Here is a 17,478-nt window from a genome sequence, read left to right as displayed (position 1 = left end):
AGATAATCTTAAAAAAGCTGAATTACTAGTGTAAAGTCGTACAGATGGATATCGCACGTTACCCCAGCATGTTACTACAGGGACTAGTAGTATCGGATATAAAATCTGACAACAAATCAAAACTGAACTGGTTTATATCAATATGCTCCATACCATGGCTCTCAACAATCATGAGCAAACTAATAAGAGTCTGTCTTGAAGCTGACATCAAACGTGCTTAAAATTTCACCTATTCTGTATTTTATCGCCACGTAAAAGATCTGTCAGTTATCTCAGGAGAATAACTTAGATATGCAGATTTCGCTATCATTTACAAGACTCTTCGCCGCTGTCAGCTGGCAGGTAGATCGAACATTTCCATCACAGTAAACAGTGTTCTTCACAAAATTAACGGAAACTGATCCATGCACACTCTGTAATCTCAGCTCGGCCACAACGCTACACCATATCATGCCCAATGTACAAAAATATGGGGGAATGATTCCTTTTCACTAATAGCCTACTAAACGTTATGGACAACTATGAAGTTCAAAGCATCAAAAATCTATGCACATTTTCATCCAGTACGATGAAGCTCTGTTCTTTAATCATAGCAGACTAGCATTGTTGCATATGAAATGAGAGTTATTATGTTTTACTTCTTAATTGCATATTTTATTGCTACTTTGTTTAAATCTCAAATAATAACAAATTTTATTTTAATACAAGTTATGTGTTTTCCAAAACTTATGTTTCTATGGTAACCCAAGAGATTTATGAACACCAGGCAGTGGTATTCAAAATGAAATATGAGTAAAATGTTATTTTTGAATCTTTTAACTGTACCCGTAGTTACCATTTTCTTATTGATAATCTGTCTGCACATCCATGAAGCATAAAAAGTTACAAAAATTACAAAATTCTTACCTCAAATGTATTTACTCACACAAATTTAAGTACATTTATGTAGGAACGCATACGCAATTAATTTTTTCCGTAAAAAAAAAAATAAAAATAGCATACCATGCCCTGATCATAAGGTGAATGTGCAGTATTTTCTATTTTATTTACAATTCTTTCATAGAACTAATTTTTCATGTAAAGAAAATAATACTACGTATGACGAAGTTATTTTTCTCTTTCCCAGCCGTGGGCACCGAAACGGTTCTCAAATGGGACAAATCATAAATAACTATTATAAGACTAATCGAGATCTGGGTCTAGTCTGCTACTTTATTTCATGTGTGAGAAATTAGAGAGAAGACATAGCGCCTAAGAAAAGCCAAAAAAACAATGAGAAATGTGGAAGCGTGTGTACACATACTGTAAAATTGCGATACTGCTCTTAATATGTAAGTATCTACCTGTGCTATTGTGTATTATAAAATATTTGTAATTACCGCGCCTATTGCACTATTCCAAGTGTTGCTTTATCGAGGAAGAGTATGTGTGTTTTTATATATATATATATATATTTCTGTACCGACTGTAGGTACTATCAATTACGCCGCGTTCGAGTGTGTGTGTGAATCAAGTCTCGTCGGTAAAATTCGGAAGTATGTATGTCGATATAGTAAGACGATGCGTGAGGCCGCAGTAATTGGTGGGTCTAACGCATCACTCCTGCATTAGCCCGTGCGCGAAGCAGAGCTTGAGAGTACCTCCTGTTTTCCGGCTGTAATCAGAGTAACCGATTCCAAGGAAAGAGAAAGAGAGAGAAGAACCCAGTCACCAAGGGACCTGTGCTAGCTATCCCCAACCTCGTGCCACGGTCGCGCTCAAGGACCACCACCGCTGATCCCCACTGCAAGGACCCTTGCGGGACAATAGCCAGAACTTAGCCAGTGACAAGGCCACCATTGCCTACGGTTGTCCAGAGATTGGGACGAGGATGGTAAACCCCGAGGTAAAGTAGCGTGTAGTGTTATCGCAAAAGATTGTGCGTGGAAGTGTGCATGTGTGTGTGTCAGCCGTGTATATCCAGGATGAGCCGCGGGCGCTGGTCCCTGGGATCAAGAATCAAAGAGATCGGTAGATCAAGAAAGAAAAAAAAAGAAGCGTGATCGTCGCGTATTGCGCCGTGTAAGTAGCGTCGGATCGCGCCAAAATTTCCGGGCGTAGACGCCCGCGTATATGTTCTGATATTGAATAAAGTGATTTTCTTGAGTAATTAAATTTTGCCTCCTTACCTATTGCATTCTTCACTGACAGCGTCATTCTTTTCAGGTCACGTAAATCGTTTCTCTTTTGGAGAGCAGCCTGCTTCCCGACGGGCTACCTCCTGCGGGACCTCCTCTGGGAAAAGATTCCAAGAGTCAAGCTGTGAGCGGCGAAATCGTAGGAACATAAGTTCGGGTTTCAGGTGTATAGTGGTCATCGAGGAGTTCGTGAACGTGTCTTTGTGACACCCTAAGTGTCTCAGGGCGAGAAAACGCAACGTTACATACGTAACAAAAAATGATACTGACAAAGCATTCATTTATATTTACTTCCAGAAATATTAAAAAATAAATTGCTAATGAAGGAATGCAAACTTTTAATTCACGATTTTTGGTACTGATATTGGAAATGTATACCGAAGCCTTTGGGTTTTAAATGATGCAGAAAATAGGAAAACATACTTATAGTTCATACTATTTTTTATTCATACAGCTAAAAACCAACTCGATAAGCTTGGAAAATGTTTCATGAATGAAAATCCTTAAAAAAATGAATAAAATCCTCAAAAGGTGTTTTGAAGAGGTACCCGGGTTCCCGCTTTAGACCGTTAAGGCTGCTATTATTAATTTTCTTGTAAGATGTTCTAGTCATGTTCTTTCTTAAAAGCGTACTACGAATTAGGAATTGATAAAGGCAAATGCCGATTTTAATCGTTTTATTTACATGAAACTTTCATTATGTACTTCTGAATAAAAAATATCTGTCATTAAACTAATTTAGAAAAACAAAAAAACATGAAATATGTTCAATTTATTAATAATTCAATCACACTATGTAACAGGTACTACGGAGGCAACGAATACATTGATCACATTGAATTATTAGCCCAAAAAAGATGCTTAGAAGCTTTTCATCTATCTCCTGATTGTTGGGGTTGCAACGTTCAACCGTATTCTGGAAGTCCAGCAAACTTAGCAGTTTTCACAGCCTTACTAGAACCACATGGTAGAATAATGGGCCTTGACCTTCCTGATGGAGGGCATTTAACTCATGGTAAGTAGCAAAAAATAATTTTTTTTTCTGTATAAGAAGAGTGTGCATTTAATAATTATTATTAACATTATTATGATTGTCATTATAATAATAATAATTATTGTTATTATAATTATTGTTATTAACAGAAAAATTGTTCGAGTTATTAATCACCTATAAGTAATAAAGAATTTATATATAGACATTTTTGCTCAAATCACATATTATGAACTCCATCAAAGCTTCTGTCACTAGCTCAATTTACTGTAAAGGTCATTACTGTGTTGTATCACACATAAAAGAAATCAAGTAGCTTTTGAAAAATTATGATATCGATGTCCTTTCCGTCGGTGAATCCTAGCTCACCCCGTCACGAGACTTTTCAATGAATGTGATTGTCTCGTACACACAGTTTTAGAATGATTGTGGCTTGACATCCTTTAGTTTAAGGTTGTAGATTATTTAAAGATATTAAGAGTAAATAAAAATTTTTTTTTATAGATATAAGGTCGAGGATCTTACATCGGCTTTTGTTAGCGTCAGTGTATGGGTATCCCAAGAGAGATGTCCTATCCAGATTTTTTTTATTACTTTCATTAGACACTCCGCCCGCTATTTTAGGTTGATGATGATAGGTAATTTAAAAACTGATACGTTAGCTGATAGTTATAAACATCGCACTTACAAGGACTTTTATTTGATTATTCGATGATGCTCGTTTTGCTTACAGTTACGCATGATAATAAAATTATCCGTACGGGATTAACTATACAGCTATTGACTTATTAGATACAGTGTACTCTACTGGTCCATACCATATACTTTTTATAGATGGTCATGATTTTATGCAAGCAAGTTTAAAATTTAAAGTAGCAGGTCTCAGTTGCAATTACGGTTGCGAAATTTCGGGGACTTTTTTTTTTCGGCTGATTGCAATGCGGAGATGCAACGTAAAAATCATACATTGTACATAAGTCATCGATGTAAATGTGGACATGATGACATTGAGAAAGATAGCCATTAGCGTCTTGGAGATATGTTCGTAACACTAACAGTCGTGTTTGCCGATCACGAAAAACGCCTCCACCTTGGTTTAACGATGCCTTAAGACGACGCTGCCATACTAGTTATATAAGAGTGCTCCACAGTGGGGCAGAGTTCTAAAAAGCTGGCCAAAATTAAAAAAAAATTCTTTTCTCGATAGGTTCTTTTTTTCTTAGGTTGACTTGAGAAGACCTGTTCTAGTAAGAAATCAGTCACGAAAGGTTGCATTTTCTCCCATGGCTTGTTAAATCTAAGCTGAAAGCTTACTATTACTCGTTTGTTGTTAAAAATTTATATATATTGAAATTGCTGCGCATGTCTCTGGCTACATAAAAAAATTAATTTGTAAGTGATTGCAGTCGGAAAAAATGGAATTAACTCATAAAGGTATGTAGAGTGTAAAAATATTTTTCAATGTACTAAATAAGAAAGTAAACAATATCAATAAAGTAGCATATCCAGATAATTTTTATTAAAAAACATTGCAAAAATGCGATATGTTTTGAACAAAAAGCAATATTTCCCAGCTCTGCCTGGTAAAAAAACCTGCTGAATATTGTAGGTACAGGTATTATGTTTTGTATTTAAACAAAATTGGCTGCCCAACCTGCTCCTCCGTGTTTAAACAAATTTTTAAAGAAAAAAACCATATACCTCAAAAAACTACTGCAAACAGCAACTGAAAAAAAATCTCGTGTATTGTTGCATAGTACTAATCAAATCTATAAAATCATGTTTTAATGTACAACATATGTCAAATTAAACTTTAAATTAAAACTAAATCTAAATGCAAATGTTAATGCATAAGTATTAGATACAAAATTCGTATTTAATACTAAACTATAGTATGATTCATGACTATAAACATTTTCAGACTACAGCTGTCCTGTTGCTGATGCCATAAAAAGAAACACATTGTATGAAGCTGTGAGACACAATTTTAATATTGGCGCATCTAAAGTCTATGTAATTGTTAAAAAGTTAATGTCTAGAAAGAGTTTAATAACATTGATTAAGTTTTGAGTAAGCAGATTAATAAAAAAAAATTTAATGTCAGTTTGTCTTATTTGTACACTTGGATAAGGTGTTTTGAATTTTGCGTGCACCTTGGTTATAAACTAACCATCAATAAATGGCAGGTTCGCAGTGACAAAGAAAAAAGTAGCGGTTGTGTTAAGAAAAGAGAATATGCAGGAAGGTTTTAAAACAAAGTTTGATAGTTGATAAGCCGAACCTGGATATGGAAGTACGAATGATGGAAACACCGCTAGACGGTTTTCCAAAAATGCCGCAACTTCTGCCACCACAACTGGAGTTGACGAAAATCTGATTAATCGATTTTAAGTTATATTACAAGTCTATTATCTGGTTTTAAAATAAATGTTGAAAAATTCCATTAATATTCATTGGATACAGCAAAACAGTTTGTGCAGCTTTATGGCTGGTATTATATGCTGACAGCAGTTCATAAGCTGTTGATTAATGGTTCTGCAATAATAGCACACTGACTGCTACCAATCGGTCAGATGTCCAAAGATGCCCAAGAATCTTGTAATAAATAAATGAAATAATTTTGTTAAAACTTCGCACTAAAATCATTTCGAACTAAAACAATACACGGTGTATTTTCAAGATTCTTGGTAAACTTGTACCCATATATATCCAGTTGTTGAAAAGTACCCGCAATATCCACTAAGGCTATGTCAAAATAAGTTTTTACTTTGCTACAACCTCCAAATGTAGACATAACCGAAAATTTTTCACCAGATAATGATTCAAGCTCCAAGTCCATGACACTAAAAAACACAGATATATCCTACACTTATATTGATAATGATTTCCTTTTATAATCTTTTTATGAAACAATAAATAATAGTCCAACATTAAGTTAAACCACGCCCCGTTACGTTGGGAGTGCCACAGGGTTGGTCGTTTGATCCAGTTCTATTCTTTATTTTTATAAATTCTTTGATTTGGTCAATATATTACTGCAATGAAACGTTATTTGTCGATGATCTGCAAATTTACATACGGTTTCGTCCCACGACTTTTCCTGATACTATCAACAGATTTAACGGGGATTTCGAGCAGAATTTGCGTTGGACCGATTGTTGCGGACTCTCACTCAATTTACACAAGTTGAGGACGACGTCGATTGCGACACTTAAGCATCCCATGCGCATTAATCTGATTTTTCTCCTGTATTAGTCTGAGACAGTACGATCTATCTTGTGGTGACGGTTAAGAACCTTGAAGTTTTGTCGGTGAGGATCTGTCTTAGAATTTTTTCTGACATATCTCGATTACGCAGTGTTGATCTATCTCGATTTGTCTAAATATCTGGACATTAAATTGTGCTGATTATGCAATATGGTTGTCTGGTTTATTTTTGGAGCAGGCCATGACGTGGAATTAAGACTGGAATTATACTTTAATAGTTTGGGTTGGCTGACCAGTGGTAGTACCTTTACCTACCATTCACGAGCAACGAATAGGCCACTATACATGCGTGACCTCCCAGTCAAGGTTGAGTGGGTGCAACGTTTAGCGAGATGGATGGGAAAAGCTTTCAATGTATATTAGGAACTTTGTTGCGATGAAGTCATTTATATCTTCCCCATATAGATATTTACTAGCAGCCCCGGCTTTACCCAAAATTCACGAGTGGAGCACTGTACTGTGTTAACACGTAATTTAAATTAAAAAAAATTTTTTTTAATTCATGCAGTTTTAGTTAAATAATAAGCTGTAAAAAAATTTGAAAAAATATAATAATGCAAAAAACCGTGTGTTTCTTACGCCATAAAATAGTTATTGGTTCTCATGGGTCATTAATTTGCACCTTATAACGTAGCAATAAATAAAGGGGTTTTTTTTAAATCGATCAAAATTTAAAACTGGCAAAAAATATATGATTAAAACATGTCTTTTTTCCCATCTCACTACTTTATTACGAATAAAACAGCGCTCAGCAACCTAAGCTCTCAATTTTGAAGCTTTCTAGTATATACGAATGTACGTTATTCTATCTACTAAATATACACATTTTATCCATTTAAAAAGCTGGAAAATTTAATGGATTACTGTCAGGGTTATAGTGAAAAGCTAATCTGTCCCTAAATAGATTATTTATTCCTCGATTTTAACATTGCTGTTTAAATCTGAATAAACGTTATGCGCCAGTTTATCAACGCCAAAAGTTGTATACATTTAAAGAATTAGGCGTTTGCCGTCTAATATGCTCTCTTGCGACTATCAAAATTGTTAAAACTTTTGTGAACCCTAAGGGTTGTTTTTTTGTCAACTTTGTTTAGTTACAGAATATTCGTTAGTAAGAGAGTTAGACATTTGATGACCCTAAAAAGAATCAGTGAGCTCAACTCTTTCTTGACTAAAGTTTCCAGCAAACGTGACTGCCTGGATGCCTTAGAGATGTCTTCTCTTGCCTGCTGTTATGGCACCAGACTGATCAGGAGGAAAACTACAACGCTCTGAGGCGTTAGAGCTAGTTGTTGTAATTTTTTCTAATATCTCCTGGTGTAACGCCAGAGACGTTGGTGTCCAAAGCACCTTTTTTTCACAGAGCTCCTTCGTTTTGGTGATCTAAAGTTGGAATATTAGTTCTTGACGCTTTCCTATTGGATACTGTGCCATTTGCTTAATTTAATTTCTCGTTTATAGATTAACTGTTAGGTTCACCTCTCATAGACCTCAGAGGTAATCGGTGATTCTTGGTTGAATGTTTAGAGTTAAGAGAGGAATGCAGGGTCATCGGTGGCCGGGATTCCCAGTCTTATGACGAACCTCTCCGCTTGCAACGTCTGCCAGTAAATGATTGACTTGATTTAATAGTAACCAGTTTCATATAGTCTCTAAGTGGATGAATTGCTGTCAGAAATAGTTGTAAGAATATACTTGTTAGCCAAGTAGTTTAACGTTAGATGGCTCCAAAAATAACCAGTGAGATTGATGGTTGAATAGGAAACGTACAGTCTTACGATATCCCTTAAAAGGGCCAGTGGTGATACTTCTAGGCACTCATTACTATTATTCTCAATGATAAAGAGCTGGCTGCGGGTAGTTGGTTCTTACCTTTGGAGTCTCTGCGTATGGAAATCCTGCTGGAGGGGGGTACATCCCTGGCCAAAGAATATCTCGTCTTTGGGTCGTTTCTCAGATAACCAATCGCTTACCGTTGGTTAGAAAAGTGGATTGGAAGACGGCACCCTGAAGGAATAGAGCAGATTCTGCTCTGGATGGATGTCCCCTGGTATTATGTTGGAGACGTTGGCATTCAGAACGCTTATTTTTTTATGGTACTTAGTAATCCTGGTGGTTCAGGGTAAAATTTTTACGTCAGTCGCTTGTCTATTAGAGAAGAGTGTCGTTGGTAGCCGGGATACGTGTGTCTTACAACCAAGAGTTCTCGCGCAAGCGCACAACGATTTTACTCACTCTGACCAGGCCGGCAGTGGAAGGAGAGCTCCCCCTACCTTAACCTTTCACTCAAGCTCCCCTCACTTTAACAGCTTAAATATAATCTTATACCATAGAGGGGCATGATCGTCTTTGGTTGAGCGGACTATGTCTTTTACCCGCGCACAGAATCTGGTAAAATATGTTATCGATTCTTGATCACTAAATTTTTTTTTTTTTTACTGTTATTATTCATTCTGGTGTCCTTTTTTATAACAGTCGTTTTATTTATAAGCTAATTTTTTGGAAAGCATCACATTTGTTGTTGAAAAATTGTTGTTTAATTGTATAATTTCAATTTATGATTTAAATAATGTTATGATCAACATAAAACAGATTTTTGGTATGGTAAGTTTATGATAATATTTTTTACTTGTAAATAAACTCACTCTTCAAGTAAAAAAATGTCTTCACCATGTATTTACATGCTTGTGCAGAGAATAATTTGATACTGTTTCTACACCACCTTGCGGTAAGTATCTTAGTGCGTTTGTTTTCAAAGAAACAATTAAAATCCCTCAAAAATTCTTAATTTAAAATAAAAATAATCTGACTAGAATTTAATGAAATTCAATGAAAATCATACTTGGCGCTATAATTATCTTTACTGATTTAATTTTTTCTTCAAGTGGTTTCGCACGTAGGTCTATTTAACTCGTTATATACCAGAATCAATTTTTATATAATATGTATGTTTAATTGTTTAAAAAGTTTTGAAAGTATACTGTAAATGGTGAATATTAATAAGTTTAGTAATTTTAAGGTCACCATTGATTTAGACATAGTTTCTGTGATACTTAATTGCTAAATTAATAAATTTAAAAAATTATTAACGAATAAGTGACTAGCTAATGTACATGGATGCAGTATTTAATATTCAACTACAAACATATGCATAATAATGATTGTTAATATGTAAAAGCAAATAATGTCTACAATAGTTTACAAAAGCGATGGCAGTCGTGCAAATGTTTACATCATTAAGTACTCTGAGACACAACTTTTGGAGTAATTTGGGACTTATGTTTATACATTTTTCAATTAAACAAATCAAGTTGATTTTTAGATATTTTAAAATTTAAAGCTGTACTGCCACGAGTTGAAAAGTAAGACCTTATATAACAAAGTGCATTCAATAACTCTATCTCTATTTTATTTTGTTTTTTAGACTTAACGTCTGTAACAATAGGAAATATTCTTTTGGGCTCAGCATTTGAATGAGGCAAAGTTATAACTACTTCAACTAAAGTCTTTAGATTTTTGAATTTCAAATCACCGGTTGCAGTTCGCGTACGTGTAATTTTATTTCAAAATTCTTCGACTTCCAAGTTACAAAGTTCTTCCATATTATTAGCAAAACGTGAAAGCAATGATTCTATCTCTTTTCTTAATGTAATCAATATCAGTAAAAGGAAAATTTTTTTGGAGGTCTTGCAGTAAATTAGGATTTATACTCCAAAATTCAGCACTTGAATCATTTACAGGTTCTAAAAAACTAAGCAAACTCAAAAAATCATCATTAAATAAAAAGTTTTTTGTATTTCTTGAAAAGCTGTATTATAAAAATTCAAACAATTTTTCCGAATTTCTATTTCGTCTGCTTTCGGAAGACTTCACCAAATTAAAATGCACACATCACCCACAACCGCATATTTCAAATTCTTTAAATCCTTATCTTTAACTCAATAATTACAATTTTTCGCGATCTCTTTCATGGCATTTTTATTTAGAAAATAAGAGCTGATCTTAATTAGAATTTGTGAACATGAACTGCTTACTTTATGGATAATAGTTTTCTCTGTTTAAAAAGTTGCGTTGAATTTATTAAAATGATGCAGACTAAAATGTAAAAAGTGTAAATACGCTATCACTTTGTCATCATTTAGTAAACTATAAATATAATCTGGTGAGCTTTTTTTTCTCACTTTTACTATTTAGGGTATTTTCGTGTGTTTCAAGCATGAAAAACGACTTTAAAGCTGGCAAATTATTACGAACGCGATTAACGCAATTGAAAAGAGACAGCCACTGAGTGTTAGGGTAGCTTCAAAATTTTTTTAGTTGAAGTCTGAAAAAAAAATTTGAAATTTTTTAAAGTTAAAAAATCAAGTTCAATTAATGTTAACAGATGTGATATTAATTTACCGTTTTCGGGATCTGTGTCATTCACAACCACGCATTTTGACGTTCACTAGCACTCAGTACATTCGTTATTAAGTTAACACACTTGTCTTGTTTCATGCCCATTTTTTCAACAATCTCTGGTTTTTTGCAGAGTTTTTTAAATAAAAGGAATGAGATCATCTAGAAGACAAACTGGCAGGTTGTGCTGCGCTATAAAGAGAGCAGTCATCAACTCAAACTCCTTGACTTGATTATGAAAATCTTCCTAAAAAATTAAAGGCATGTTATTTTGTTTTTGTGCAATAGTGACGTTACCTTTATGCGTTTAAGTTGCAGCATGCCTGAGCAAGTCTTGTTTGTTATAGCATGTGATATTCACGCTACAAAGGAAGCAACTGGCAAATTTTTCAAAATTCGATTCGTCTTTTAAAAGCCAATGCTTGGACTGCACTTCTTCTAACCAAGCATCATGAAAAATACATAATTTTTTTTGCTTCTTTGGCACGTCAATATCACAACTTTTCTGTGTTTTTCGTTTTGAAGACTTTGCTGTACCAGAAGACATTTTTTTAATTTGTGTATCGCACAAAAAAATCAATAAATGTATACAAGTATATGTCATAAAAAATTTAAGAAACAAAGGCAGTTGGCATAGTAAAGAGACTCTACCTACATGATTTTGTAAATAAATTATATATTTTACGTCATTTACTATTATATTATTGAAACTTGGAAATTAAAATATATACTAAGACCTTTAGTCAACAAATATTATAAAAATTATTTGAAAATATCTAAAATATTCTCACACTTAGCGAAAAACACCATATCTGTTTACAAAAGAAACACGACAAATCATTTAGAAAACATTACGGCAAAAATTTTTTAAATAAATCTTTTTTTGGAAGCCTTACGATTACATTTGTGAAGTTTTTATGTTGATTTTTACCTCGTATACGCTTGTTTCTTACATGTTAAAATTTTTTAAAAATGACCAAATTGAAAAAATATTTTTTTTAAAGTGGAATTTTATCCCCACTACCCTAAATTTACCACATAAAAAATTACCTTAGGCAGGCAAATCCTTCGTCATTTGCCATAACAGATAAATTTAACAAATCCAAAAATCTGAGCTCCACTCAATGATGGCAGAAAACCGTAAGCCAACGTATTCTATTTATGACATAATGCACAAAAAATACTTGATACACTACTTCATGCACAAATGTATTGTAAATATCACTTTTGAGATAAAAAATTCCTCTTGAACTTACCTAGTAACATCAAAAGCACTGTAAAATTTATAAGAGAACCATTAAGTACTAGAAATCACTGCAGCATCTACCAACTATACTCAGCAAACTACAATGCAGTAAAAAGTTTTGCATTTATTATAATTTATAAACCACAATTTATTCAAGCAATACACTAAACACAAGTTTCCACAGTATATGCAATAAACATGCATTAAAAACAGTGTGGCACAAATACAATTAATTATAATTAAAAAACACATAAGCATAGCAAGCAAGCAAGCAAGCATACTCTCTTGACAACTACTCAATCACTGAAAGACATCAAAATAAAAAGCTGTCTGCATGTGCATGCATAAGCACCTTTCCAGAAGAAGCGCGCAGCTCTAAAAACGTGCCGTGTAGAGTTCGCGAAATCAAAACAAACAGCTCTGCAATAAAATAACAAGTAGCATAAATTTTTGCTGCCAGATTGTTCGTTCTGTATGTAACTACTATTATATACGTGACTACTTGCTCACTTCTGTATTCACTAATTGCATTAATAAGGGCATTAAAATAAATAATTAAACTATCTAATATAACAGACACGATACAGAAAAGTTATAGCTATTTTAATAGCGCTAAGAATAATTTCCATTATGTTTCATTAAATTCTAGTCCCATTATCTAGTTTCTTTTATTTAAGTATTTTCGAGGGATTTTAATTTGAAAAAAAAAAAGATTAAAAAAAAAAAAAGAAACACCGACATACTAACCGCAAGGTGGTGTAGAAACAGTATCATATTATTCTCTGCACAAGCATGTAAATACATGGTGAAGACATTATTTTACTTGAAAAGTGAGTTTATTTACAAGTAAAAAATATTATTATAAACTTACCATACCAAAAATCTGTTTTATGTTGATCATAACATTATATAAATCATAAACCGAAATTATACAATTAAACAATTTTTCAACAACAAATGTGATGCTTTCCAAGAAGTTAGCTTATAAATAAAACGACTGTTATAATAAGGACGCCAGGATAAATAATAACAGTAAAAAAAAAAAATGCAGTGATCAAGAATCGATAACATATTTTACCAGATTCTGTGCGCGGGTAAAAGACATAGTCCGCTCAACCAAAGACGATCATACCCCTCTATGGTATAAGATTATATTTAAGCTGTTAAAGTGAGGGGAGCTTGAGTGAAAAGTTAAGGTAGGGGGAGCTCTCCTTCCACTGCCGGCCTGGTCAGAGAGAGTAAAATCGTTGTGCGCTTGCGCGAGAACTCTTGGTTGTAAGACACACTTATCCCGGCTACCAACGACACTCTTCTCTAATAGACAAGCGACTTACGTCAAAATTTTACCCTGAATCACCAGGATTACTAAGTACCATGAAAAAAAAAGCGTTCTGAATGCCAACGTCTCCAACGTAATACCAGGGGACATCCATCCAGAGCAAAATTTGCTCTATTCCTTCAGGGTACCGTCTTCCGATCCACTTTTCTAACCAACGGTAAGCGATTGGTTATGTGAGAAACGACCCGAAGACGAGATATTCTTTGGCCAGGGATGTACCCCCCTCCAGCAGGATTTCCATACGCAGAGACTCTAAAGGTAAGAACCATCTACCCGCAGCCAGCTCTTTATTATTGAGAATAATAGTAATGAGTGCCTAGTCAGTATTTGGATAATTCTTTTACAAATCGAACGGATTTTGACCTTTACCTCTCTGATTCGGCTGAAAATTTTTTTTCCAGTTTCTATATTAAAAAATAAGAGATACGTGTCCGAGGAAATTTTTTTATCGCCTATTTTCGATTTTATAAGTAATAACAAATTTCACAATAGTAGGTAGAGACTCATTTTAAACAACCCGAACAGAAATTGAGTTCAGGCACTGAACAGGTCCTGGACAGGTGCCTGAGCTGCCTGCGCAGGACCTGCTCAGGCATTAATGGAATTTTATCCAATGATGTGCACAGGACCTGCTCAGGCTCCTGAACAGGCAGCCTTAGCTCAGGCAACCTGGACAAATATAATCTAGTCCTGAACTGACTTTTACACAATTAAATAGTAAGGTTATGTAACATAAAAAAATGTTTTTAAACAGAGGAAACGATAAATACTAAAAAAATGACTAGTAGATCATGTGTGAAATCATTTATTAACACTATTTAGTTAAGTTTATAAAAACTATTTTGTTATAGTAAAAAAAATAAAAACTCTATGTTATTAAATATCATCGTGTCTTTCCTTTGACGGCTCTGACTCACTTAAAGTTTTCTTCATCCTCCTTATCCGATTGCCACCCCAGTCACGAGCATTGTTCATCAATGAACTTAAATTTTCTCTGACATTATCAGCATTGTGAACAACATCTTTAATTTTTATCGATGTCAGAGCATCTAAGAAATGAAATAATTTATTAGAACACATGTAATTGTTAATACGAGATTTATAAAAATGATAATGGAGTTACCTTGAATGCATTCATAAAACTTGGTACTGCTTAATACGGGCTTGCTGCCTTGTTTTCTTTGGGCTGTGTGCAAGTTTATAACTGTATGTAACAAAAACTTTTTAAAAATTTTTGTCATTATTTGTAGCAAGCTGTCATTCTTATTCAGTGTTGTGGTTGAATATTTTTTCTAAAAGAAGAAAAAAAAGCAACTACATAAATGTAACAATATATTTGTTTCAACGTATTTGAGAAAATAAATAAATATATTTACCAAATCGTTGAAAAAAGAATCATTATTTGTAAGGTCAAAGTTCAGTCGATCGAAAGTTTCAATGTTATCTATTGGGAATTCATAGTTATATTTCTCTTGTAAGGCCTTCAAAGTTAGTAGATTTTCTTCTCTCATCCCAGGATTATAACTTATTATCAAGTTTTTATACTCTTCTACAGAAACTTCAAGACTAGAAATTCTAGAATGAATGCTCTTGAGATCTAGTGAAATCTTTGCCTTCAAGTCTTTAATTATAATGAGAATTAGTACATAATTATTAAAAGGAATTACAAAAAAACATAAACATTACCTTGAAACTGTTCACCTATAAATGACTTTATAGATAACTCAAGTGCTGCAAAGTGTAAAACAAAAATTGTAAATCAATCAATTTTATATGTACTAAAGATTTGAAGAAGTACCTTTTAAATTTTCTGAAAGAGGCACCAGATTTTCAGTCAAATTATTTGATCGTGAATTCATATCTGCATCTACAACTAAATCCGACTTATTGCATGAAAATTACTTTAACAAAGCAATCACAATCAATTGAATAACTTACATGGTTGCACATTACTTTCATCCAATTGTACTTCGCATTGTACGGATTCATTCTCATGAGCATTTGATTCAGCGGGTGTTAAAGGTGGAACATTAAATAAGTGAATCTCTTCCTCTGCATTAATTATCTTTTCAGATGCATCACTTAGTGAGGATACTACTTTGTTGGCCTCGTCGTACGTGTCTAAGATAAAATAACGTAAACAATAATTTTTCAAAACATGGTTAGTCATTAGAGAAATCTGTTTCACGTACCAAAAACTCTGTATATCTGACACTTATGCAGCACCCAGCCATTAAGAGGCTTTCCCTCATTTTTGATGATCTCAAATATATTATTTACTTCTAAAGTAGTAATAGGAAGTTTTGGATAGCACGTAAAAAGTTGTTCATTTCCAGGAAACTTCCGACAAAAGCTTAGTGGAACAACTACCATAGGATCTCCCAACTTTGGATTCTCTAATGTAACTACGGCAAATTTTTTACCTGCCATCTGAAAAATGATTTGTATTTAAGTATAAAATACAAAATATTTTAGTAGTCCCTTTTGCATCCTCTTAACCTTTTATTGATAAAGTTAATCAAGTTCATAAATGTTGTAATAGTTGCACAAGTTTAAAAAAAAATGAGAGTACAGTTAAAAATGGTATTATTCTTACCTTTCTTCTTAAATTTGCTCGAACGATTCTCTACGTACTCTACTTTTAGCTGTCAAACAGTATACTGGTGTGAACACTGAATATCAGCTGATCTGTAAAACACATGCATGTGTGCGTGTATACGTATATGTATTAAGTATACCCGAACATGTAATATACACGTAATTTACTCATGATGACTATTATCAAATTAATTTTTGTACACTATTCACATTAATTATTGAAATTATTTACAAAAAAAATACAAGTTTTTTACTGCATGTGGAGAAGTGGCACAACGTATTCCAACTTTGGATCCGTTGTTAACTCAAAAACTTCAAGATACATCATTTTACTTTTGACATCTTCTAATAAAAACAAAATATCCTTATTATTTTTATTTTTTTTTTCACTTTAAATATGTCCAACACAGAAGATTTACAAGGATAATCAAAAGCATTTCCCACGACATCCAGAGGTGTACCAAAAACTTGGATTTGTCCAAAGCAGGTTGATAAGGAATATATTTTTCTTATCTCTACCACTTGTCCACTGTTTAAAATCACAATATTATTTGGATGCACACAAGTGAGTTCACAATTCTGGTATTTTATTCTTAAGATGCTGATTCCCTGTTTTTCTTTTCTGATCTTTAAAATTTCAATAGGAAGTGGAAGAGAAGCTTGTTCACTAAAAAATATATCCTCCTCTACTTGATGTCGTAACTGAGACAGTGGATTATTTCCACTATGTATGCTTTTCTTAAGTTTTCCTAGTTTATTTTCAAAAGAGAAAGCAGAATAATGATCAATAGGGCACTTCATGTTTTTGACATCCTCAGTTAGATGGATCAAACTATGAATATTCGGAGATTGTGACTCTTTACCATAAAAGCAAGAAAAAAGTTGAACAAAACTGTTTAAATAAGTTTGAGCTTCATTGACATATTTCAGATGAAACCTATCACATGACAATATTCTACAAGCTACACTGAACAGCATAAAATGATGAATTAATTTTGTTGGCAGTAAATCCAATAGAACAAGAAATCCATAGTACAATGAGAATAAACGGAATTCTGTGGCTTTATACTTGGACAATTCTCCAAGCGACCTAGTTGTTCTTTGAAACTCACAAGGTATGGAGCTTGATAAATGCATCATTCTCTGAGAAAGTCTGAGAATTGAGTGTCTGTCAAGTTTTGTTTTAACTTCTGTAGTCCAGTAGTGGAGTAATTTTTTTGTGACACCTAAGAATCCCAAATGCATAAAATCCAAAGTAAATTGTGTAATCATGTTAACTGGAGGATTAATTCTTAGCAATGGAGATATACCGATATGATGTTCAGTTTGTTTTTGTTCTCTGAACGAATTATCTGTTCTACTCTCACTCTTAACTTCTGGAAAAACAGTCCGACTATCTACTCTGATGCCTTTTTGTGTACATCGTTCACAGCTGTAGTAGCCTGTATGCCCTTTAATGCAC

General features: G+C 33.6%; 1 protein-coding gene across 3 annotated transcripts in view; it reads left to right on the top strand.

Annotated features, from left to right (window-relative positions):
• Shmt (serine hydroxymethyl transferase) overlaps positions 1–17,478 on the top strand; it is a 170,740-nt gene that overhangs the window by 78,707 nt on the left and 74,555 nt on the right. For all 3 annotated transcript variants that reach the window (XM_089595803.1, XM_089595804.1, XM_089595802.1), the window contains exon 3: positions 2,981–3,192. In XM_089595803.1, coding sequence (XP_089451929.1) covers positions 2,981–3,192 — 212 coding nt within the window. The remainder of the gene's footprint in view (positions 1–2,980; positions 3,193–17,478) is intronic.

This window comes from Copidosoma floridanum, unplaced genomic scaffold (genome assembly GCF_036245765.1).
Source record: "Copidosoma floridanum isolate Cflo_tuat_1 unplaced genomic scaffold, Cflo_Japanese_pri ptg000028l, whole genome shotgun sequence".
NCBI classification, from domain to species: domain Eukaryota; kingdom Metazoa; phylum Arthropoda; class Insecta; order Hymenoptera; family Encyrtidae; genus Copidosoma; species Copidosoma floridanum.
Note: the sequence above shows the minus strand (reverse complement) of the source record. Positions and strands in the feature narration are given on the sequence as shown.